This window comes from Hyaena hyaena, unplaced genomic scaffold (genome assembly GCF_003009895.1).
Source record: "Hyaena hyaena isolate Hyena2069 unplaced genomic scaffold, ASM300989v1 scaffold_530, whole genome shotgun sequence".
Taxonomy (NCBI): domain Eukaryota; kingdom Metazoa; phylum Chordata; class Mammalia; order Carnivora; family Hyaenidae; genus Hyaena; species Hyaena hyaena.
This window is the reverse complement of record NW_024081163.1, coordinates 493,859-519,017: the sequence shown is the minus strand read 5'-3', so window position 1 is coordinate 519,017 and position 25,159 is coordinate 493,859. Positions and strand designations below refer to the sequence as shown.

Sequence of the window (25,159 nt, the reverse complement as noted above, 5' to 3'; positions counted from 1 at the left end):
TGGTAGCAAACTTAAAAATGTAAGGTATTATCATGGAAAAGAAAGATCATAATTATTCTGTAATTGCCCTTAAGATTAAAAATAGAAACTGCCAACTGAGATTAGCTACAAGGGCTTCAGGAAAACAAATTCAGTGTCAACATAAGTAAGACTATCCCAAAAGACAGAACAACAAAAGAAAAGGCAGGGGACAAGGGACGATCTCAGAAGGGCATGAATACCCTAAATAGGATAAGGATAACTCAATGAAAGATTAGACCAAATTAAATATCTCTTCCAAATCTAAGAATTTACTATATAACAAAAGGTAGTTTTTAGAGATCTCTGCCATATGAGGTTTCAAATTGGTTAAAATAGATACCATTCACCAGAAGAGACTTGCAATGATATAATTTAAATATGAAGGAAAAATAAGAAAAGTTATTTGTCAGGTCTGCAAGTGGGGAAAACTTGAAGACTAGAAACACGGCAAACTCTTAAACAGGGTTGCTGGCAGGGTTGGGTGGGGGGATGGGCTAAATGGGTGATAGGCTTTAAGGAAGGCACTTGTTAGGTTGAGCACTGGGTGTTATAAGTAAGTGATGAATCACGGGGCTCTACTCCTGAAACCAATCCTCCCCTGTATGTTAACTAACTTGAGTTTAAGTAAATAAAGAAGACTTAAAAATACTGGAATGAAATTCAAAAGAAAGAAAAAACAAACTTGTCTACACAAATATTTAAGAGCTTTACATATGAAAAACATTAGAAGGCAAATAGGAAGCTATGCAATTAGAACAAATGGATTATATCTTTAATATACAGTTACGCTGTACAGGACAGTAGCCACAAGCTACATGTGGCTACTGAAATTTAATTTAATTTAAACTGACCTTCAATCTGGGGCACCTGGGTGGCTCAGTGGGTTGAGTATCCGACTTTGGCTCAGGTCATGATCTCACTGTTTGTGGGCTCAAGCCCCGTGTCAAGCTCTGTGCTGACAGCTCAGGGCCTGGAGCCCACTGGGGATTCTGTGTGTCCTCTCTCTCTGCCCCTCCCCCACTCGCCCCTATCTCTCAAAAATAAATAAATGTAAAAAAAAATGTTTTAATTGATCTTCAATCAATTCAACACTACAAATTTACTTTCTCATTTGCACTAGACACATGTCAGGTGGTCAAAAGCCACTCTGGCTAGTGGCTACTATATGGAACAATGCAGATATAGAACATTTCCACCATTGCAGAGAGTACTACTGGAACTTTAATATTTAAAACAGATTATTTTAGTTCAGGGAATTCATTACACAGTTGATGGAAGAGCTAAAATGCCAAACAGGGAGTTGTGCAGCAATCCAGAGATGAGGGACAGCAGGAGCCATAACCATCCCTAAGATGCAGGACCAAGTGCAGAGTCCAAAAGCCAACATCACCTGGCCAAAGCTGTGACCATAGCAGGTGTCTTGGGTGGGAGCTGGAGACAAGGATGAGAAGCAGCCCCTGCTAGATAAATACCTTGATGTAAAAAGATGAATAAAAACCCGCCTTCTCCCTTCCAATCTCTTGCCAGAACCTTCTGTGGCTGAACCTAGACAAAACTCAGGTGACAAAGGGGCCTGGGAAATGTCGACTCTAGGGATCAGACCCTCTATTTAAAAAGGGTAGAACAGGGAAAGAAGGAAGTATGCAGTCAAACAGGCTAAGGCCTGGCACAGGTACAAAGAGATAACTTTAAGAAAAAACAAACACACACACACAAATGGCCATCGTTTGAAAAATGTCCAACCTTACCAGTAATTAAATATAAATTAGAACAATTCCTACTAAAATAAAAATATTAAATTAACAATAAATAACAGCAACTCAAGTACTTAGTGCTGATAAGGACGTGGTAAAACCAGATACGCTCATATACTTCCAGGGAAGGAAATCAATTTTCATAATTTTTCAAACAAGTTTGAACAATTTTGCAATTAGCATCAACAAATTATAATGTTTACACTGTTAAATCAACTGAATGCAGTTCCAAAGATAAACTCAAAAGTCCAGAAAATCGGAATTTCAGAAAATAATTTGAGAAACAGAGTTCATTGCAACTTCATCATATAGAAAAAAAAAAAAAAGGAACAATCTCAAAGTCTACCAGTAGATCAGGAGTTATATAAAGTACATTAAAAAATAATAAGGTACATTTATACCTTTATTAAAAAATAACTAGTGCTTGTTTGCCAGCCACAATGATAGGTGCTAGAAATATAAAAAAGATTAAGAGGTAATAATAGACTAATTTGTATCCATTTAAAGATTGTTTATCAAAAGTTTCAAGAAAATAAGGATATGTTTATGATATACCTCCTGAATAACAATGAATCTAAAATTGGTGACATCAAACAAAATATGCCACAGGTTAATTAATAACAGTGACTATCTCTGAATGGTGATTTTATGGGTTATATTTCCTTGTTTATACTTTCCTGAATTTTCAAATTTTCCAAGTAAGTTTTACAAAGTAAATTTATTTCACAATAAATTTTCAGTGCTATTGATACAAATTAGTTTGAGAACTGTAAACCCCCCACAACAGTGCCAGTTTACCTGTTGCAATAATAAACTGCATTATTTGGATCCAGTTCTATCGCCTGTGTGTAACAATCCACGGCAGCAGCATAATTTTCTTCTTTCATGTGGTTATTGCCTAAAGTAATCAATACGTACCGTAAGCACAATACACACACACACAAAAGTCTGAAAGATACATTTTAATCATAGAAAACTACAATAATATGAAGGTTAGCAATGTGATTTTTCTTCTCTTTATTTTTTCAGTAAACTCTACCCTCAGTATGGGACTTGAACTCATCACCTTGAGATCAAGAGTCGCATGCTCTACAAACTGAGTGAGCCAGGCACCCTGTCAACAGGATTTGTCAGTGGCACTAGAGATAAATTTTATATTTTACTGTACAGTTGATACTCCTTAGCCATCAGTGTGTTTGAATGATTTTAACAATGTAAAGTCTTAAAACTATTAATGTTTGTATACCTTATTAAATCCAGGGTTTTCAATAAGTGAGTAAATGCAATGATTATGAATATCTCATGGCAAAATCTAATCTCTTCTCACCTTCCGTATCTTCATCTCCCCCCTTCCTTTGAGAGCTGCCCACCCTTTTCCAGATGCAACTCCCTTCTCAATCATCATCTCATTATCTACTCCTTCCCTTGTCAAAACATACCACTGCTATGTGGCACTTGGGTGTCTCAGTCAGTTAAGCATCTGACACTCGATTTAGGCTAAGGTTCATAGGATTGAGGCCCGAGTTGGGCTCCAGGCTGACAGTGTGCAGCCTGCTTGGAATTCTCTTTCCTTCTTTCTCTCCCCCTCCCACATTCTCTCTCTCAAGATATATAAACAAAAAACAAACAATCAAAAATAAAAACCCTACTGAATAGCCCAAATCTCAGAACTCTGCTGTATGGAGAAGCTAGTAAAATTAATCACGTAAATAAGATCATGGAAGATCATATTTTTTTGTGCTACCCCATCCAGAGATAGATTTCTTAAAGGGGACTGCTGGGCATTAATTTCTAGAAAGAATTAACAACTAGTCAGCAAAATACGGGGATTTCCTGTTGGCTATCTTTTGTATTCCATTAAAGGGAAAAATGTGTCCTGCTCACTGATAAGAACCACTGTACAATTTGATATTTTAAAACACTGGGATTAAGAGGAAGGATTTACATCACAAAAGCCTCGGTTATTCCTCCAAGCTTTCTCTAAACTAGAAGATCTATTAGCTTTGGCTTTTAATAGATCCTTAGCTACTTAACCAGAGGAGGAGAGTGTAACTTTCAGGGAACAGGAATAGGAAGATTAAAGGGAAGGCAGGTTGACAGAAGGATCTAAAAGTATGCCAAAGTTACTGCAAATTAAGAATAAAAAATGAAGTGTGATTGGGTGGCTCAGTTGGGTAAGCATCAGACTCTTGATCTCAGCTCAGGTCATGATCTCACTGTTCTGGGTTCGAACTCCACAGTCGGGCTCTGTTCTGACAGTGGGGAGCTTGCCTGGGATTCTCTCTCCCCCTCTCTGCCCTTTCCCTGCTCATTCTCTCTCTCGTAAATAAACATAAAAAAAAGAAACAGACCTTCACCTTGCTTTAAAAAGTGTTCTGTCATTGTGGTAATGGCTGCACAACTCTGTAAATATACTACAAAACCAATGAACTTGTACACTTAAAAATTTGTTTTTAAGGTTTATTTTTGAGAGAGAGAGAGAGTGTAAGCAGGGGTAGGGCAGAGAGACAGGTAGACACAGAATCTGAAGCAGGCTGGAGGCTCTGAGCCATCAGGACAAAGCCGGACACAGGGCTGGAACTCATCAGCCATGAGATCATGACCTGAACAGAAGTCAGCGCTTAACCAACTGAGCCAGCCACCCAGGCACCCCTGAATTTGTACACTTCAAAGGAGCAAATTTTATTTACAATAAAGATGTTTTTATAATTTAAAAAACTAATTTAGATCCCCACCCCCCAAAAGTAATGAATATAAAGCCTCTAAAGAAGCTAAGAGGATTACATAGTTTTTATGATAGAGCAAGAAATTAACTACATGAGCCAAGGTACTGAAATAGATTTGCTTAACCCATGTAAAAAAAAAACAAAAACAAAAACAAAAAAAAAAAACTGGGTTTTCCTGTTGTTCTTGGGTCTTTTTGTCTTGGGGATCTTATGGTGCCCTGTTGTTCAACTATACACCCTAACAGTTAACACCAGAAAATGACAAGACTACTTAACTCATGCTCTAAAAATCCATTGTTCTTATTTCTTATCACACTTTCTTGAGGCAATGATGAAGGTGTTGTGCAATGACAGAACATTCCAACTGCTAGGCGTAGAAAAGCCCTGATAGCAAGGTCATGCCTAGAAGACCACACCCCTCAAGTCCCTTTCCCTGCCCTAGATACGTGCTGAAAACATTCTGATCCCCAGCTGTGATCACATACTACCTCCGGGCTCTCTAGCTCATACCCCTCTTAACCTCTGCCTGTAAAACTCTAGGTGTTCATCTTGTGGGCAGAGAGGTGGTTACTCATAAAGGCTTGAGACTGCCACCTCCCTGGCTGCTGGGACGCAATGTAAATTTCTCCTTTCTCTTTCCCAAACCCTCCTCTCCTGAGTTTTTGGCTACTCTTGCAATGAGTTTAGGAGTTTATCTGAGTTTGTTCAGCTAGAGCGTTGGCAAACCCAGCCAGGAGCTGTGCTTCTGACTCTTCAGCCCCCTTGAGATTCCAGGGGACAGAGCAGCTGGCCCCAGTGCCAGAGCTCACCTGTTCCTTTCCTGAGTTAGCAGCTGTGACAGATCATTTGGTAGTAGAGTGGTATTATTATAATAATAATTATTATTAAAATCTATTGTATGTATTTTCTTATAAACCACCCTACCAAAAGTCTACAAACTATATTGTTTATACACTATATATATATATATACTATGTATATATTTATACATATTAACAATAAGCCTCAAGTCACAAAATATCCAATATGCAAATATTCAGGACACAAATGCAGAAATTTGTGGGGCACCTGGGTGGCTCAGTCAGTTAAGCGTCTGACTTGGGCTCTGGTCATGATCTCACCATTCGTGGGTTCGAGCCTCGCATCGGGCTCTGTGCTGACAGCTAGCTCAAAGCCTGGAGGCTATTTCAGATTCTTTATCTTTCTCTCTCTCTGACCCTCCCCTGTTCATGCTGTCTCTCTGTCTCTCTCAGAAATGAATAAAACATAAAAAAATTTTCTTAAAAAAACAAATCCAGAAATTTGTAAAGATAAATATAACCGAACACTGTATAGCACTTTATACTTATGTGGCACTCTCCTATAAAATTGTCTCCTTTAATTATCAAGACAACCTATAAGAGGCACCTGAGTGGCTCAGTCAGTTAAGTGTCCGACTTCAGCTCAGGTCATGATCTCACAGTTCATAGGTTCCAGCCCTGTGTCAGGCTCTGTGCTGACAGCTCATAGCCTGGAGCCTGCTTTGGATTCTATGTCTACCTCTCTTTCTGCCCCTTCCTCACTCGTTCTCTGTCTCTCTGTCTCTCTCTGTCTCTCTGTCTCTCTCTCTCAAAAATAAATATAAAAAAAAGACAACCTACAAATTATGTCCATATTTTTGTGATGTGTCAGGGAATCACCAAATGAAACCATCTTGGTTTTGTCTCAACTTACTGCAACTCTTTACAAATGAAGCACACAAAAATATTTGAAAGACACCTTCTAGGAAGGTACCACCTGGCCAGAACCCTTGATGAACACAGACAAGTGTTAACAGGCAGCCTGGAAAAACCTTATTCTTGACAAACTACAGCACCCATCAGTGTTCATATGAATAAAAACCTGTATAAAGTAACTATTGCTTTAACTTTGTAATATGTCTCAGATGTGACAAGTCTGACTTTTGATTTCTGCTCGGGTCATGATCCCAGGGTTGTGGGGTCGAGCCCTGCTTCAGGCTCTGTGCTGAGCCTGGTGCCGACTTGAGATTCTCGCTTCCTCTCTTTCTCTCTCTCTCTCTCTCCCTCTCTCTCTCTCTCTGCCTCTGTCCCCTTTCCACCCCCTGGTCGTGCACATGCTCACTCTCTCACTCTCTCTCTCTCTCTCTCTCCCTCTCATAGTAAAAAAAGAAACAAAAAGAACAAAATCTTTTGTGGTTAAAGGGGAAAGCAGTAAGTAATTCAGTTACCCATGCTGGAGCAGTAAATGAGTCTCAGCCTGCATATTCTCCTAATCCTCATTTTACCAACATTCATTACATCAAAGCAAACTCTGTGGGGAATGCAATCTCCCAGTGTTCTGCATGCAGAGGGAGCAAACACGAGGGCCAAAAATAAAATCTCAATTTTCCATTTATTCAATATCATTACTAGACCTAAACCAAGAGAGCTTTAAAAGCAAGCATAATGGAAAATACACTGCATCACTGAGGATTTCACACACTACAAAACTCAGAGCGAGGGAAGAAAACATCAGATTAAATTGTTTCAACTGGAAACTAAACATATGAAAAATGCACTTCCATCTAGATAGTTTAAATTCAAACTCTTTGGGGATTACTGTTAATTCAAATGAAAACAAGGAGCTAGTTGTTACTTAATTTCGCATGTAATTTATGAAAGTCATACTCTTCTATAATTTTAAGCCACTAGAATAGTATAATTTCTCAGAGGAAGTAAGAAATTGAAAATTGAAATCAGCCTATTTGTTGGAAATACAGAACTTCATAACGTAATCCCGTGAAGATAATCACATAACAGTAAAAATATAGACAAAGGTATTAAGACAATGTTATCTAAGGTTACAAAATTATCTGGTTAGGTAGGTAAATCATGGTCTATCAGTACTATGAAGCACTATGCAGCCAATGAAAGAAGTGACATATTTAAAAAAAAAAAAACAGGGGCGCCTGGGTGGCTTAGTCGGTTTTGCGTCTGATTTTCGCTTAGGTCATGTTCTCGCGGTTTGTGGGTTCGAGCCCCTCGTTGGGCTCTGTGCTGACTGCCGGCTCAGAGCCTGGAGCCTGTTTCAGTCTGTGACTCCCTCTCTCACTGACCCTCCCCTGCTCACGCTGTCTCTCTCTCTCTCTCTCCTATAAATAAATAAAAAATATTAAAAAAAAAATAAAAAAAAAACAGTGATATAGGTGTATACTTATAATAAAAATTTAATAGAGAGGGTAAGACCCAAGAAATAGGAAAAGCATACTCTCTTCCATATCTACCTTTTTAGACATGAAGTGATTGTGGTTTTTTTGTTTTGTTTTGCTTTTAACTAAACTGCTTTCTTCAGTTTCAAGTCCAGGAAATGGTTCTGAACCAATTTTGTATAGCTTCTGAATGTGGCATATTCCCTAATAAATCTCTGCCTATATGACACGGAATGTTGTGGCTCTCATTTACTGCTAATACAAGACTCTACCCTAGAACTTCTTAGTACAAATCTTGTGTGCGCCTGACCTAACTCTCCTCTATAGTTTAACATAATGACATGACAGAAAAAATTAAACACAGATCTCAACAGCAACTTACTGAAACCAAAAATGACTCAAGAGCCAGTACTGAAAACTATAATAATGTAGTAGTCAAATGTGGTAATAAATACTTAAGTCAAGCACCACATGCGTACATGTATTAATAAATATCAAAGAACTCAAAAACACTATATACAAAAGTTAAATTAAAAAAAAAAACAAAAGTTAAATTAACACTGAAAATTATATTCCTCTGTTCATAAAAAAGAATTTGGAATCCCAGAGTACATTCAGCAAATTCAGTTATAAGTAATCACCCCTTAAGTTACTTGTTTTGCAAGTTTTATTCACAGCAGATCTGCTTCTCTTGAAGCAAGGCATAACTATATTATTGCCCACAAGCCACTCTAGGTTTCCAGGCTTCTTCCATATCACATTCATTTGTGTTTCAAAAATACCATGTGGACTTATGACAGTGAGACTTGGCAGTGTAAAACAGATTCTTACCAAATGACAGGGTTGCTTTCTCCAGAGTTTCATGAAGTTTTACTAAATAGTAATTTCTCTATGAAACACTCACCTTCATCTTTTAATTGGTCAGCTTTTCCCACATCTTCAGGCACTGAGTTTGAGAGAGGCAAAATGTCATTCTGAAATTAAATAAAAATCAATGTATAGTGTTTCCATCTGCCTGCACAAAAAAGTCATACCATAGAACTATAAATAATAAATAAACTGTATTACAGTAAATCACCTATAATTACACATGATGAAATCTGACTGTAAGTAATAGTGGTTACAAAGAAATAGAGGAAAGGTCCTCTCACACACTTTTTTAGAAAAATGAACACCTAGAATTTTTCTAGAAGATAACAAGCTAATGTGAATCAAATTTTTTACTTGCTTTTCCTCTATGAAAAAACCCTACTTCATGAACAACAAGTAGAAATAATCAGTATACAAAGAATAGGAATAGAAATATATTCAAGAGATTATTTATATTAATAAAAACCTTGAAGCATAATGTTTAATATGCAAAGAGATATCCTAAGTCAAATTCACAGTTTATAAAAAGAAGCATTAATCATATGATCCTGTTATTTAAATATGTGCATGTACACATAGACATGCACACAGGCTAAAAAAACAAAGACAGGAAAGGTCTAATGAGAAAAGTTAACAGTAATATTTAGAGGTAAAGTTTTCAGTTTCTTCTTTCTATCTTTCCATGTTGACCGATTTTTTAAAAGTGGACATATATTAATTTATCATTAAAAAGGCAATGTAAATTTCCTGTTTTCAGTAGCTACTATCATCCTCAAACCTCTTTTGCATTACTAATGTTCAAACCAAAGGGGCATTTAGAAATATCTTGAGTGGCGATTGGAACACAGTGTGTTTTCCCATTTTTGAAAGATCTTTTTTTTTAAAAAAGTTTATTTTAATGTTTATTTATTTTTGAGAGAAGGACAAAGGGCAAGCAGGGGAGGAGCAGAGAGAGAGGGAGACACAGAATCGGACACAGATGCCAGCACAGAGCCCGAATGAGGCTTGAACCCACGACAGGTGAGATCATCACATGAGTCGAAGTCGGAGGCTTAACTGACTGAGCAACCCAGGTACCCCTTGAAAGGTCTTTTCTAACTTCTGTTTCTTTTACACTTGACTCTAAAGTTCATGAATAAGTCTACAGTTTTCAAGAAAACTTAATTTGTAGCTAATATACCTATACACTACACTTAGAATATATCCACCATTTATTTATTTTGAAAAAGACAGAGAAGCATGAGTGGGGAAGGGGTAGAGAGAGAGGTAGAGAGAAAATCCAAAGCAGGCTCCACACTGTCAGCATAGAGCCCAGTGTGGGGCTAGAACCCACAAATTCATGAGATTATGACCTGAGCTGAAACCAAGAGTTGGACCCTTAAGTGACTGAGCCACCCAGGCATCCCTAACCATTATATTTCTCTTGACTAAAGTCTCAATAAACTTGACAGCTGCAACTATGGAAATATACGTTGCTAATTACACACAAAAATATTCACAAGTACAAAATCATTAATAAAGTATCTGAGTTGTTCTTTTTTAAATCTTTCTATATAATCAGTTTTTATAAACATAAAGTATTAGAATAAAAATAGAATCCAAATAGGAATCCTTACAACTAGAGGTCACTACTTAAAACTGGCTGGAGTTTCATGGAATATAAGTGTAGTTCAAAGACACATTATTGACTTGCAGTGCTTGCTTTCAGGGTTTCTTCTATTTTACATTTTTCTAAGAAGCCTGGGTAGTTAATGCAGGGAGTGGGGGAGTGACTTTTTGAGCCAGAAAAATAGCATATTAAGAAATGGATTCTAATCCATTCTGTCTTCTAAATTCTTCTGAATTTTTTAAATGAAATCACCATGGTTGTAGAACTTTGAAATACATTCATTAAATGTATTTGAGCAGGCCACAATGTGGGTATGAGTGTTACCTGCTTTATATAAAAGAAATGAATCCATTTAGTATATAAATTTAATGGGGGGTGGGGGAGGAAACAGAAGACGAAGACCAGTATCCTGAAACTAAAATGACAGACCTAACAACCATGGACACTTGTTGAGACAAATAATTTAAAATTTTTTAAGTTTTTATTTTAATTCCAATTAGTTAATATACAATATTATATTAGTTTCGGGTGTACAGTATAGTGATTCAACAATTCTATACCTCACCAGATGATCGTCACAGCAAATGCCTTCCTTAATCTCCATCCCCTATTTTCTCCATCCTCCCACCCACCTCCCCTCTGGTAGGCAGCAGTTTGTTCTCTGTAGTTAAGAGTCTTCTTCTGGGTTTGTCTCTGTCCCCCTTTTTGATTTTCCCTTTGCTTGTTTGTTTTCGAAATTCCCCATGAGTGAAATCATATGGGATGTGTCTTTCTCTGACTGACTTACTTCACTTACATTATACTCTAGCTTCGTCTATGTTGTTGCAAATGGCAAAATTTCATTCTTTTTTATGGCTGGAGGGAGACAAATAACTTCTTTAATTACGACAATCTTATGCTGTTCTAGGCAAGTTTTAGACCCTGTCTGTTGTACTCTGCTAACAAACACATATGTAATGAAGTTGCTGCTGTTAAATAGAGCAAACAAAGGAGTGATACCACAAATAACACTATGCGGATACACAACGGAGCCCGTTTTAAGAAATTATACTTTAAAAATATCAAGTAAAAAATGTTTACAATTAAATACAGAGAGAAATAGTAAGAGAGGCACACACACAAAAAAAGAGTCCTATTTAAACAGTACAAAAGTCAATTTGAGCTTTCTGGGAGGTAAAGAAAAATTCTGATCTCTTCAGTACTAGGTCAACAGGGACAGGAACTAAGGAGTGAGCACATCCAAGTGTTGTCTTCAGCACAGGCCTCGCAGGCTTCTGGGAGTTAAAGAAGGTCGGCTTGAGCCTCGGGCATGTCCAGCCACTGAAATGGGGTTCCCTGAGGAGGCCGGAAGCCCAGGCAATGAAAGAGCCATAGCAACCGGAGTGAAGAAAAAGGGAATTCTCTGATGAGGAGTGCAGAGACACGTCACTGAACCCTTACATCTTCGTTATATAATTAGAATTCATCTGTGTGATAACTGCGTTATTCTTTTTCCAAGAATAGAAAAAGAGAACAGTTTACTGCCAAATTGCCATCTTCACTGCAACTCTCAGAATCTCTTCTCACAAGTTCTAGAAACAGTCAATGTGGTATTCTCAGCAGTGTCCCTGCCAGGCTTAAATATACACTCCATGATTCAGCCTCTCTCCTGAGTGCCTCCTTCTGTACTGAAGCTTGAATACAGAACTAGAATAACAAAATGAGTTCATGAGGCATCAAAATGTAGCCAAAAAACGCCTGGGAAATCACCCTGGGGCCCTAAACTCAGTCTCCTGAAAATTTTTCAGATTTATGGTCACGTTCCCTGAAAAGGCCAGAACCAGAGACCATGGAAACAGTACTCAAGGGCAGGCGCCAGAAACCCGGTTTTCGGTGTTGGGTTTGCACACTGAGCCCGAACCTTCTCCTGTTTTAAAGAGCGCTTACAATGGCCAAATTTGATGACACCTGGTTCAACGGGATGATTCAACTCCCGATGAATCTATTTCTACATAGTTGCTTCGTAAACAGGAAAATTTTGTTTTTATCTTGTATTCCATGCTTTAAGGGAATGTTAATTCAGATGTCAGAAATCTAAAAATGCTCAGATACCGTGAAGGACTTAAAAAGCGTACCACTAAATATAAAAGAAGGTGAAAGAATGAGAAGAGCTACTAATATGAAAATCTAAAAGTACATTAAAAGAGTTACATTTTAGTTCCTACATCATATCCATGTGAACTATCTACCTTACACCCAGGAAGAAGTCAGTTACTTAAAGGCCTGGCCCCTCAAATATTAAGAACTCAATAGAATATTATAGTTCTACTTAATCAGATACCACGGAGAAAACAGTGACAGGTTACCTTACAGAAGGAATTGCTGAACATTTCTGCCAAAGGCTGTGAAACCGCTAGATGAGTATCTTCTGGGCTGATTTTAAAAACTGTCTCCAAGCACTGAATTGCAACTTGAAATAAATGTGAATAGAAAAAAAAAATTAGCAACCTAAAAAAAGAAACAACCTTTTTTTTTTCCTGGTGGAAATCTGCTCTTCATGCAATCTGTGGTAATTCAGTATTTATGATCACAGAACATAAGGAAAACTAAATGGTTCAGCTACATAGGGATTTCTGTTTATAGACCAGCTGTTGAAGGAAGACAACTTGATTTTTTTATTCCTCACTTAAAGAAAGATGTTACCTAGAATATAATTTCTCAATATATCCATTGCATCATATTCTTGCCGAAGCAAGTCATTAACAATAACTTACTCTTCCCTACCAATATCTGATTATCCACCAATGTTCTAATGCTCTGAATAAAACAAACAAAAACATCTTCTTTTTTAATGTGAGAAACAGAATTCTCAACCTGACCAAAAAATAGTGACAGAAGCAGTTTCTGGCGCAGAGGAAGCACTAAATATTAATCCCGATATATTTACTTATATAAAGATAGGTCAGCTTTAAAAAACTCATTCATGCATACAAATTTACCCTAAGCATCTACTATGTGCAAGGTGCTGTTCCAAGGTGGTAGAAATACAGCAGTTGATCTAAAGGCAAAAATCATTATCCATGTGATGAAGCTTACATTTAAGAGAAGGAGTTAGAGAAACACAAAAATATGCAGCATGTTAAATGGTGATAAAGGGGGTCATCTGCAGTTGGTATATGACAAGATAACTGATACGGCCAGAGTACAGACAAGGTAGAAAGACACGGTGGGAGATGATGCTAGAAGGCAAGTCTGTTACTGAATGACAAGGCACCTCACATAACAGTCTTAAAGAATGTGCACCTCACACTATGGGCAAATGGAAGGCCATAAAGAATTTGGTGAAGCAGAGTAACAAAAGTGTACTTGTGTTTAGAACTAAAAGTTTGGTAGGAATGCAGAGAATGGATTAGAAAGACAAGCTGAAGGAGAAAATGGAAGCAGAAAACCAGGTGGGTTCCTACTTAAATGATCTAAACATAAGGAGTTCAAGCCAGGGCAATTACAGGGAACAAAGATACCCAGTCCTTTCTTTCTTTTTTTTTTTTTTTTACAAATAGTTTATTGTCAAATTAGTTTCCACATAACACTCAGTGCTCATCCCCACAAGTGTCCTCCTCCATGCCCATCCCCCCTCCCCCCCACATCCATCAGTCCTCAGTTTGTTCTCAGCATTCAAGAGTCTCTCCTGGTTTGCCTCTCTCCCTTTCCCCCACCATTTCCCCTTCTTCTCCCCCTTGGTCCTCCGTCAAGTTCCTCCTAATCCTCCTATACGTGCAAACATATGATATTTGTCCTTCTCTGCCTGACTTATTTCGCTCAGCATAACACCCTCAAGGTCCATCCATGTTGCTACACATGGCCAGATTTCATTGTTTCTCATTGCCATGGAGTATTCCATGGTATAGATAAACCACATCTTCTTGATCCATTCATCTGTTGATGGACACTTAGGCTCTTTCCATGTTTTAGCTATTGTGGAGAGTGCTGCTATGAACATTGGGGTCCATGTGCTCCTATACATCAGCACTCCTGTATCCCTTGGGTAAATTCCTAGCAGTGCTCTTGCTGGGTCCTAGGGGAGTTCTATTGTTAGTTTCCTGAGGAACCTCCACACTGTTTTCCAGAGGGGCTGTACCAGTGTACATTCCCACCAACAGTGTAGGAGGGTGCTCGTTTCTCCACATCCTCGCCAGCATCTAGAGTTCTCTGATTTGCTCATTTTAGCCACTCTGACTGGCGTGAGGTGGTATCTCAGTGTGGTTTTGATTTGCATTACCCTGATGAGGAGGGATGCTGAGCATCGTTTCATGTGTCTGTTGGCCATCTGGATGTCCTCTTTGGAGAAGTGTCTGTTCATATCTTCTGCCCATTTCTTCACTGGGTTGTTTGTTTTTCGGGCGTGTAGTTTGGTGAGTTCCTTATAGATTCTGGATCCTTTCTACAAGTGGATCCTTCCTACAAGTACTCACTGAGATGAATGGAGGCAGATCCTCATCTTGAGAATGCTCTCCTTTGAAAAGGAATTGTCTTCTGGCTCCACAAGATAAGAATGTGGCCAAAGGTCCAGTGTACTTCCCAACAGTGTGGGATAGATTCACATATATTTGTGTATGACTTTTAATATTACTTGTATGCAATGTATTTAAACTAAAAACAAAACGAAACAAAAACACTTCTCCCATTACTCTCACCTCCATGCCCCACCTCTGATAACTGCCAATCTCTTTTCTGTACCTCTGTGCTTGGTTTGTTTGTTTATTTATTAGCTCTCCACATATAAGAGAGATCATACAGTATTCATCTCCCTCTGTCTGACTGATTACAGATTCATTTATATTTGTGTATGACTTTTAAAGTATACATTATGTATTAACTGTGGCCCTGAGAAAAACACCTCTGTCATAATGGAAATACTATTACTTTTACTATCCACAGAACAATTCTCCTTAGAAAAGGGATCAAACCAGGGCAGGTGGGTGACTCAGTCAGTTAAGCGTTCAACTTTGGCTCAGATCATGATCTCATGGTTTGTGAGTCTGAGCCCCATATCAGGCTCTCTGCTGTGAGCAGATCATCTGTCTCCCTCTCTCTCTGTCCCTCCCCTGCACACGCTTTCTCTATCAAAAATAAACAAACATTGGGGTGCCTGGGTGGCTCAGTCGGTTAAGTGTCTGATTTCAACTCAGGTCATGATCTCATGGTCCTTGAGTTCGAGCCCTGCGTTGGGCTCTGACAGCTCAGAGCCTGGAACCTGCTTCAGATTCTGCGTCTCCCTCTCTCTCTGCTCCTCTCCCACTCACACTTTGTCTCTATCTCTCTCTCTCTCTCAAAAATAAGTAAAATATTTAAAAAAAATTTTTTTTAATTTTTAATGTTTTATTTATTTCTTTTTTCTTAAATTTTTAAACATTTATTCATTTTTGAAGTGGGGGGAGGGGCAGAGAGAGGGAGACACAGAAACCAAAGCAGGCCCCAGGCTCTGAGCTGTCAGTGCAGAGCCAAACATGGGGCTCAAACCCCCCAACGGTGAGATTTTGACCTGAGTCAAAGTCAGATGCTTAAGTGACTGAGCCACCCAGGTGCCCCAATGTTTATTTATTTCTGAGAGAGACAGAGAGAGAGAGACAGTGTGAGCAGGGGAGGGTCAGAGAGAGAGTGAGAAACAGAATCTGAAACAGGCTCCAAGCTCTGAGCTAGCTGTCAGCACAGAGTCTGACGCAGGGCTCGAACCCATGAACCGTGAGATCATGACCTGAGCTGAAGTCGGACGCTTAACTGACTGAGCCACTCAGGTGCCCCATAAGTAAAACATTTAAAAAAATTTTTAAATAAATAAACGAACATTAATAAGCAACTGAATTACCAACCACAAGAAGCCAGACTGTCTTTAACATAGAAAATAATTCACTGTTTACCCATTCCTTATTCTCGTGACTTCTATTATTGCCAAGCACTTGTTTTCACACTGCAGTTGTTCCAGCACTAAAAACATTGGACCATAAGAAAATAGGCTCCCACTGACATGAAGTCAGTTCATGTAAACAACAACAATAATAATAATGTAATGTAAATTGTAAATGTAAATGTGTGTGTTTATGTGTATATATTTATTCTTGATCAATATCTTTCCTCCCTGATCAGACGGGTCATTTCCTTTACTGTGCCATGTTAACACATACTGGTACAAGTCTCTATTATTTTACTTATCATACTAAAGGACGTGCTCTTAAATGTTTATCTCCCACATTAGACTGTCTCCATAAGGATAAGACCTATATCTTACTCATCTCTGATTTTAACATATCTGGCAAATAGTAGGTATTCAATAAATTTAATCTACTTCTTTGTTTACAGTGGAAGTAATAGTTTAATTACAGAGGAAATAACAACAATAAAATCTGTAGAGAAGGGCACTTCTCTCCTCCAAACCATTAGTTTACAGACATGGGAAGGAAGGATAGTCCACAACCAAGACCTTAACCAAAAACCAGAGGATGTAACTGCGGTGGTAAACACAGACAGGTGAAAAGTCCATGTGGTAACTGAGGACTTTGTTTATGCTCTATCCTGTTGAGGCAAATCAGTCTAGCTTCTGTAACGCTGCAGCCACTGATCTTAAAACACATATGTGGTACATACTAGACTCAATTAAATATCATTAAAGGAGGCGGCTGCTTTGTTTGAAACACAATTATTTGGTGTGTGTTTTTTCAAACTCCTTTACTGAAGTATGGTTGACATACAGAAAGCTGCTCATATTTAACATCTATAACTTGATGAATTTGAGGATCAGTATACACCCATGAAACCATTACCACGATTGAATCAAGAGACATACTCATCACGTCCCAAAGTTTGCTCTTACCACTTTTATTATTGTATGTACATGTGTAGTAAGAACACTTAACCCAGGATATATCTTCCTACCAAATTGTAAGTATACAGCAGCTAATGACAGGCACTGTGAAGAGTAGTAAGCCTCCAGAATTTGATTATCTTGCATAAGTGAAACTTTGTCCTCTTTGACAATCACCTCCCCAATTTCTCCTTCCCCCAACTCTGGCAACCACCGTTCTGCTTCCTGCTTCTATGAGTTTGACTATTTTAGATTCTCTGTATAAGCAAAAAGAATTGTTTGATAGATAAACCTAGCTGCCAAAGTGTTTGGCCTTGATGATGACACTGAAGATGGAGAGACTGAGGCAAAGGTCCGACTGGAATGGGTTCAAGAAAGAAAAGAAGGAGGGGGATTCGAAAAGGTAAGCATAGACCGCTCTTTCAAGGAGTTTTCCAGCAAAAGGAAGGCAAAAAAGTAGGTGATATTATGTGGGATGAGGGTAATATGGAAAGAACTCAGGACTATCTTATTAATTATCCAGCCAAAAGAATCAAATAACCTAGGCACAATAATCTATCTTACTTTTACCTCAAGATTCTCACTTATGAAACAAGGATTATTACATTCAATCCTCCTTTCAGGAGGTTGTACTCATGAATACATCATACAAATTTAAATACTGTATATAATTATTGTTCCACTTTAGCACCAAACAATAATAGTGTGTTTGGTACAGATAAGGAGAGGACAGTGAAGAACTCTATTCAACATCTACCACATCCTACCTGTACAACACTTTATTCAAAAGCTTCCATATGCTAGCTGCCTGCCATGACTGATTCTAATTCTCCTAACAAATCTATCTGATGGAGAGGAGGCAGATAGTTTCCCTTAACAGACTTAGAAATTAAGATAGAGACCAACTAACTGATATGTCCAGAATCACTCGATTCAATTCATCAATTCAATTCAACACATGTTTACTGTACTTACACTACATTACATGTACTTAAATGTGTCAAGTACTTTTCTCCATGCATTACAAAGATTAGTGAATAAAACAGAAAAGATCTCTGACCTCTTGGGGCTGACGTTTGGTGACAGGGGTGGAGAGCTAAGCTATAAGCAATAAAAAGTAAAACAGGGTGAAGAGATGGGAATATGGAGAGCTAAGCAAGGAAACAGGCTCCAGATGTAACGGCATGCCCAGGGCAGGCCTCATGTAGAAAAGATATTTGACAAAGACTCAAAGAAGATGGGGGTATTACTGTTATCTGGAAGAATAACATTCTAAGCCGAAAAAATCACCAGAGCAAAAGCCCTTAGGAAAGAGGATTCTGTGTATTCAGAGTAAGGAAGCCAATTTGCTTAAAGCCAAACGAGAAAGGGGACTAGTCTGTGAACAACACATCACAGAAACTCGAGTTATATACTTTAAACAATGACTAAGTAGCATGAAGAAGTCATTGCAAGATTTTGAGTAGAGAAATGATAGACTCTGGGTTTTTTTTAAGATTTTAATTTTTTTAAAAAAATGTTTATTTTTAAGAGGGAGAAAGAAAGAGATGAGCAGGGGAGGGACAGAGAGGGAGGGAGACACAGAACCTGAAGCAGGCTCCAGGCTCTGAGCTATCAGCACAGAGCTCAACATGGGGCTCAAACCCATGAACCAAGAGATCATGACCTGAGCCGAAGTTGGACACTTAACAGACTAGGGCATGCAGGCACCACTTAAGCATTTTACTTTTACACCTGATGTGAGGCTGGAACTTATAACCCTGAGATCAAGAATCACATACTCTACTGACTGAACCAGCCAGGTGCCCCTGACATACTGTTTTAAAATATCACTGGTAGCTGTATTGTGAATAGTCAACAAACCTGAAAGAATAGAGGCAGAGAGACCAGTTAGAGGCTATTACATTAAAAAAGATGAGAATACTTAATTCCATCCATGGGTGACATCAGTGGAGGTGGGAGGAAATGATAAGATTCTAGATATATTTTGAAGGTACAGCCGACAGGATTTACTAAATGATTAAATGCAGAGTCTAAGAGAAAGACTTCAGAGCAATGCCCAAGTTTTGGGTCTAAGCAACTGAAAAGCTAGAGTTGCCATCAGCTGAGATAGGGAACAGATTTTGGGTAGGAGGCTTAGGAGTTCAGTCTTGGAAATGTTCACTTTGAGATGCCTATTAGACATAAAAGTGAAGATATCTAGTAGGCAACTGGATATAAAAATCTGCAGTTCAGAAGGAAGGTCTTTGCTAAATGCCAAGAAACTGAATGACATCATCAAAAAACTTAAGTATAGGGGCACCTGTTGGTTAACTAAGTCGGTTAATTGTCCAACTTCGGTTCAGGTCATGATCTCACAGTTCATGAGGACAAGCCCCATGTCAGGCTCTGAGCTGTCAGCACAGGAGCATGCTTCAAATTTTGTGTCTCCCTGTCTCTCTGCCTCTCCCCTACTCACGCTCTGTCTCTGTCTCTCAAGAATGAAAAAATGTTTAAAAATAAAAAGTAGTAAGTATAGATAAGGACGAGAAGGTAGATCAACCACTAGCCCTTGGGTGCTCCAGATCAGGGAAAAGAAGAAAAAGTAGCAAAGGAGATAGAAGGAGAAAGCAATAAGACAAGAAGAAAACTAAGAGAATGTGAGTAGGTATCCTGGAAGCCAAGTGAATCAAATATAGGACAGCAGAGCAGGGGTGGGGGGCTGGGAGATGAGAGAGATCATCAGCTTTATCAATGGCAGCTAATAAGACAGATGAGGACTGAGAACTGACCACTGAATTAAATAACTCAAAAATTACTGATGACTTTGATGGGAAGAGTATGAGTGGTGAGACTGAAGCAAAGGCCTAAGTGGAATGGGTATAAGAAAGAATAAGAGAGGAATTTAAAAAAGCAAGTATAAATAATTATTTCAAGGAGTTTTCCAGCAAAAGCAAGACAATAAAAGTAGGCAGTGGTTCAGAAGTAGGGGGATAATATGGCGAAAGTAATTAGCTGTTGTTTTTGCTTTTTTTAGGAAAGGAGAAATAATGAAAAGTATATTGCGATAAAAATGATCCAACACAGAGTGAAAATTTGCTGATGTAAGACAAGAAGGGTAGAAGAACTAGAGTGATGTCCCAGAATAGGTGAGACAGGATGGAATCAGATCCAGTGTGCCAGTAGAGAAGTTCCATTTAGAAAACACAATGGTTAGTTCATCTATTGTATGTTAGTCTTGTTTCGGCTTCTCTAACAGAACACCATAAACTGGGTGGCTTATAAGCAACAGAAATTAATTTCTTATAGTTCTAGAGCCTGGGAAGTCCAGGATTAAGGTGCTGATAAATTCAATGTCTAGTGAGAACCTGCTTTCTAGTTCACAGATGGCACCTCTTCACTGTGTCCTCACGTAGCAGAAGGAGTAAAGGAGTTCTTTGGGGTCACTTTATAAGAGCAGTAGCTTTAATCATGAAGGCTCTACCTCCTAATACCCTCACACTGGGCATTAGGTTTCAACATATGACTTCTGAGAAAACACATTTAGTTCATAGCATATGGTAATAGTTAGGCAAGCAAGCTGAGTATGTAGGGGTGTACGTGTTGATGTGTGGACAGATGGGGTAGGGAGAGTCTGTAGAAGTTGTTTTCTTATTCCTTCAACTTGCTTGGTAGAGTAGGAAAGAAGGTCATGAACTAACAGTGAGTACAGAGGAGGAGGTTTGAGAGTTTGAGAAGACATGAGAAAGTGTTCAAGTGGTGTTCTGGGAGAGCAAAAGTATGAATGATGTTCAAAGAGATATTGTGATTGCCAGGCAGCATTACAGGTCCACTTGAGGCTCACGGTGATGAAATAAAAGTGGGATCAGTTGGCAAAGTTATATGTTTTGCCCCATCTATACAAAGTCGTATGGATATGAGCGCAGAGTAGGTGGAGAGCTGAATTTAAACAAGGTTGGGTTTTGCAAGAAAGGGGTAGATACACAATGCATGAACATAATGATAAACCATGGAATTTAAATGGAGTAAGACAAGGGGTATGAAAGGTAAGGGATCAACATACTGGAGGTATTGGTAGGGTCAAAGAATTGTTGAGATAGGGATTCTAGAGGGAGGGAGTTGGAAAGACAGGTAGTAGTGGTCAGTCAGGAAGTGTTATGCTGACGATAGAGATTATGGAGAGAATGCGGTTTTGGTAATGATAATATCCAGGGAAGAGATACTCATCCTTGGCACTACTGACATTTTGGACTTTCTTCTTGGGGGCCATCCTGTGCATTATAGCATGTTTAGCAATATCCATGGCCTCAACCCACTGGATGCCATAAAGCAGCCCTCCATTGGTGACAATCAAAAATATCTCCAGACAATGCAAAATCAACCTGAGTTGAAAACCACTAGTCTAGGGTATGGCTAAGCAACTGAGTGGTTGAGATCACTGGAGGAGAGGTCATGGAACAGACTGTTGAGAGAACTCAAAGAATCACCTATGAGTACACTTGGCAATTGCCAAGAATTAAGATAGGAGTAGTACTAGAAAGAGTGACAGAGGGGAGGAGCCACATGAAGCAGATGTCAGTAGATGACAACGATTAGGTGTGGGAGACAAAATCTGATGAAAAAGCTCAAAGCTGATAACACTATACTTCACCACTATGGTGAGGCTGGTATTAGAACTCAGGCTCTTTTCCTAGGGCTTTTTTAAATGTCTAGAAGGTGGGCAGACTTCTCCACATGATTTCATACTCAATTAGACTCACAGAGTCAAAAATAGGGGTCGGTCAAAAACAATTGGCACCATTTCTAACTGCCATATATAACAAACAGATGAAGGCACATATTTTTGGCTGAAGACCATCCTAAAAATAGGACAGAACATCTTGATTTTTAAAAACCTCTCAATTTTCTTTCTGGCCCTTAAAAGTATTATACTGCCTTTGATTAGAAAGAAACATCTTTTATTAAGTAATTGTGTTTACTACCGAGAAACCATAACCAACACTTTCTATAGATAACCAGTCACCTTTATCTTCACATAGTCTAACCGAGGACAAAAAGATCTTAATATGAAATGAACCGACTGCAATGTTCTCCAACTGTGTGTCACCTGCTCCCCTCACTGCCACCTGGAAAGTCAGCATCTCACCAGATTGCAAGCAGATTTAGAGCAAATGCCCAATTTTCATTCCCACCTCTTAAAAGCATATTCACAATAGAAGTGCCTATTGAAATTAATAGAGGTATCCCCTTTATAGGAGAAATAGCTTTAAGATGACAAAATCAAATTGTATTTGATTGATTGAGGGTAAAATCCTCTCATTTTCAAGTCCCCAAATAGAAAGTTGTTAAAGCTTAATTGTGATGTAATTATTAGGTTTTCACATACTGCTTTTATGATGACCAAGGTATTTTCATATATTAATCCTAAATGGGACATTTTCCTATTAGGAAGAGACAAGATCTTCAGAGTAAAAGCCAGGATTTAAATCTCAAACATTTCGCTCTTATATTACTTAACCTATCTGGTTTCATTTATTATCTTTTAAATGAGGATAATACTACCGTGACAGTTACTATAAAGAAAAAAATGCCCCACAGTATGAACAGCAGAGTTCTAACTCATAGTAGGTGTTCAATGAGTGAACAACAGTCCTCCTATTATGTTGTTAATTGCAACCAAATAAGCACTCATAAAATGGATACAGGCTCTCTCTTCTTGAAAGATCCACAAAACATTTTGATTTTGTTACAATAGATGGTAAAGTCAGACTTACAGCTATTTTAGTCTTTATTTATAATTATATACAAATGAATATAAAAAGCAGCTGCCTACCTTCCAAACTTTCTTGTTCATCCGAAGTATAAGCATCCATCTGACTTTGTTCCCGTAAGAAACGAATAACTGCATAAACTAAGTGCTTGATAGAGGACATTTTAAAGGCTTAAATGCTTTTCCTTGATAAGAAAAGGGAAAACACTGATTTAAGTTATTTTAAAGAATCAGTCAGGAAGGTTATAAATAACAACGGTTATAAATTACATCAAAAGTAAAAAGCAAAAACAAAACCTGCATTACCTTCATTCTTCTTTCTAAAGTCAGGAGAATACAAAGTATTGTTATGATAATATATCACAAATTTTCATTTAGACCTAGTAGTATTAGATTATGTTAAAACTTGCAAAAGTAGAATTTGTCTCAAAACATGTACAACACAAGCTTAGACACTCACTGAATATCTCACTATATCTTAACAGTATATATGGTACAGATAAGGATAAGGACAGGGGTATAGATACATAGGTAGAAATTCCCAAAAGGCCTCAGTACTAAGTTGAGGTAGATTTCATACTGCTGACTCAGAAGCCCATCTACAATGAGAATCTTCCTCTATTTCATGAGATTTTTAAAAATGTATGCATAATTTATGCTGCACCAACTTTTGTAGCCTGAGACTGTTATCTGAGGAGGAAATATATTAAAGTCGTGCAACTACTGAGTGTCATTCTTAATAAAAATGGCATTTCCATTTAATCTAGACATGTCGGAACATCATTGCCTAAGTAGATGGATAGTACACACCGACCAGGGCTCTCTGCAGTAGCTGTGCTCTCGTGGACAAGCTGGAAGCTCCGGGTCATGTTCATTCACATGGAATACTATCGTATCCAAACAGTGGCGCAGGGCCAGCCGGCATTAATGGCTTATTTCCACTAAATCGCATCATCCATCTGTTCCCCAGGTTCCCTAATCCAAAGCCAGGGTGTGGTACCCGCCGCCAGGGTGTTTATTATTTCTAGGCTTATTCTAAAGGCCAGCCCAGTCTTTAGGCCATGGGGTTGCAAGTACTAAATAAGGCCCCAGGGCAGAAGGTGAAAAAAGAATGGGGGATGGAAGGGGAGAGGAAGGGAAACGAAGATATCCAACATCCTCCCTTCTTCTCCCCATAACACATCGACCTCCTTCTTCCTCCCTTCGGTACCCGGGCCTCGTTGCGGCCCAGGCGGGGTTTGCTGCGGGTGTGCGGTGCAGGCCCCACCTGGGGCGGCAGGAGACGCACCCATCCCAGACAGAAGCCCCTTACCAGGCAAGAGGAGGCGAGATGGTCGCAGCGGGCCCGCGGGCGTCCGTAAGCCGGTCCGCCCGTACCCTGGTCCTCTGGGCTTCAGTCTGGCTCCCGATCGCAGCAGCGCCGGCGGTCGCCCAAACTTCCTCTGCTCCCAGGCCGCCGCCGCCCCTCAGCCCACCCGGCAGTGCGCTTTGCTCCTGGCCACTGGGTCTCGCCAGAACCGCCCTCGGGGCGGTGCCAGGAGTGAGGGGCGGGGCGCGAGCCGGGAGGGCGGGGCGCGAGCCGGGGGGCGGGGCCCAAGCCGGGGGGCGGGGCCCAAGTGGGCGCCGGCGTGGTGCTGCCGCACGTGGGAGGGCGCGGGCAGGCTGGCCGCCACCGCCGCTGTTGCCTCCTCAGCTAGGCCGCCTCTTGGCTCCCCGGCGTCCCGCCTCCCTCAGCCGCAAACCGGAGGACAACGCGCCCGCCGCCGCCGCCGCCTCTCGGCGCTCCCATGATCTCCCGGTGCCTTTCGGCTGTGCGAGGCCTCCACAGGTACCTCCGGTGCGCGGGTTAACCTTGACGGTGGGCCGGGCGTTGTCTTCTGTCCTGTCGGTGCAGGTGTCTGTGCTCAGGCTTTCCCGAGCGCACCCCTCCGCCGCTCCTGGGACCCTCCCTCCCCGCAGCCCTCATGCTCTACCCTGAGGGACACCTGGCGCGGGAACTTGGGGCCACCTTTCCCTTCTCCGCTCCCTCGGGAGGGCATCCATTCCCCTTTGTTTGGGACTGCCTCAGCTGCAGTCAGCGAGACTGGTCACAGGCCTGGCCCAAAATGAATGCAGAAAGATGGTTCGGATAAGAAAATCATTTGACTTCCGCCCCGCCCCCCTTCCAGAACTGCAGACCTCTTATTAAAAGTGCCGGCGGCTGTAGACTCAGGCACAGCGATTTTAATTTGCCCCTCACGCACATCATTAGCATACAAATCGTTTAACGTCCGTGCAAGATGAAACTGCCGTGGTTTTGCGGCTTTTCTCCGTCCACGCTTTCTAATCTTTTTATTGACCTCTTCCCCATAAAACATTCGGCCTCTTGCTGGGGCAAATTGACTTGGCCCAAAATGGAGGAAATT

The 25,159-nt window shown here is 39.8% G+C and overlaps 2 protein-coding genes across 2 annotated transcripts in view; one reads left to right on the top strand and one right to left on the bottom strand.

The window, feature by feature from the left end:
- Positions 1-24,240, bottom strand: part of SGTB (small glutamine rich tetratricopeptide repeat containing beta) — a 46,572-nt gene extending 22,332 nt beyond the window's left edge. The window contains exons 1-5 of the mRNA XM_039255500.1: positions 24,067-24,240; positions 22,818-22,939; positions 12,513-12,616; positions 8,593-8,662; positions 2,574-2,673 (exon numbers count right to left, since the gene is read on the bottom strand). Of these exons, the coding sequence (XP_039111431.1) occupies positions 2,574-2,673; positions 8,593-8,662; positions 12,513-12,616; positions 22,818-22,917 (374 nt within the window). The 5' untranslated portion in view covers positions 22,918-22,939; positions 24,067-24,240. The remainder of the gene's footprint in view (positions 1-2,573; positions 2,674-8,592; positions 8,663-12,512; positions 12,617-22,817; positions 22,940-24,066) is intronic.
- A 167-nt stretch (positions 24,241-24,407) lies between these two features.
- NLN (neurolysin) overlaps positions 24,408-25,159 on the top strand; it is a 103,317-nt gene continuing 102,565 nt past the window's right edge. The window contains exon 1 of the mRNA XM_039255535.1: positions 24,408-24,582. Coding sequence (XP_039111466.1) covers positions 24,542-24,582 — 41 coding nt within the window. The 5' untranslated portion in view covers positions 24,408-24,541. The remainder of the gene's footprint in view (positions 24,583-25,159) is intronic.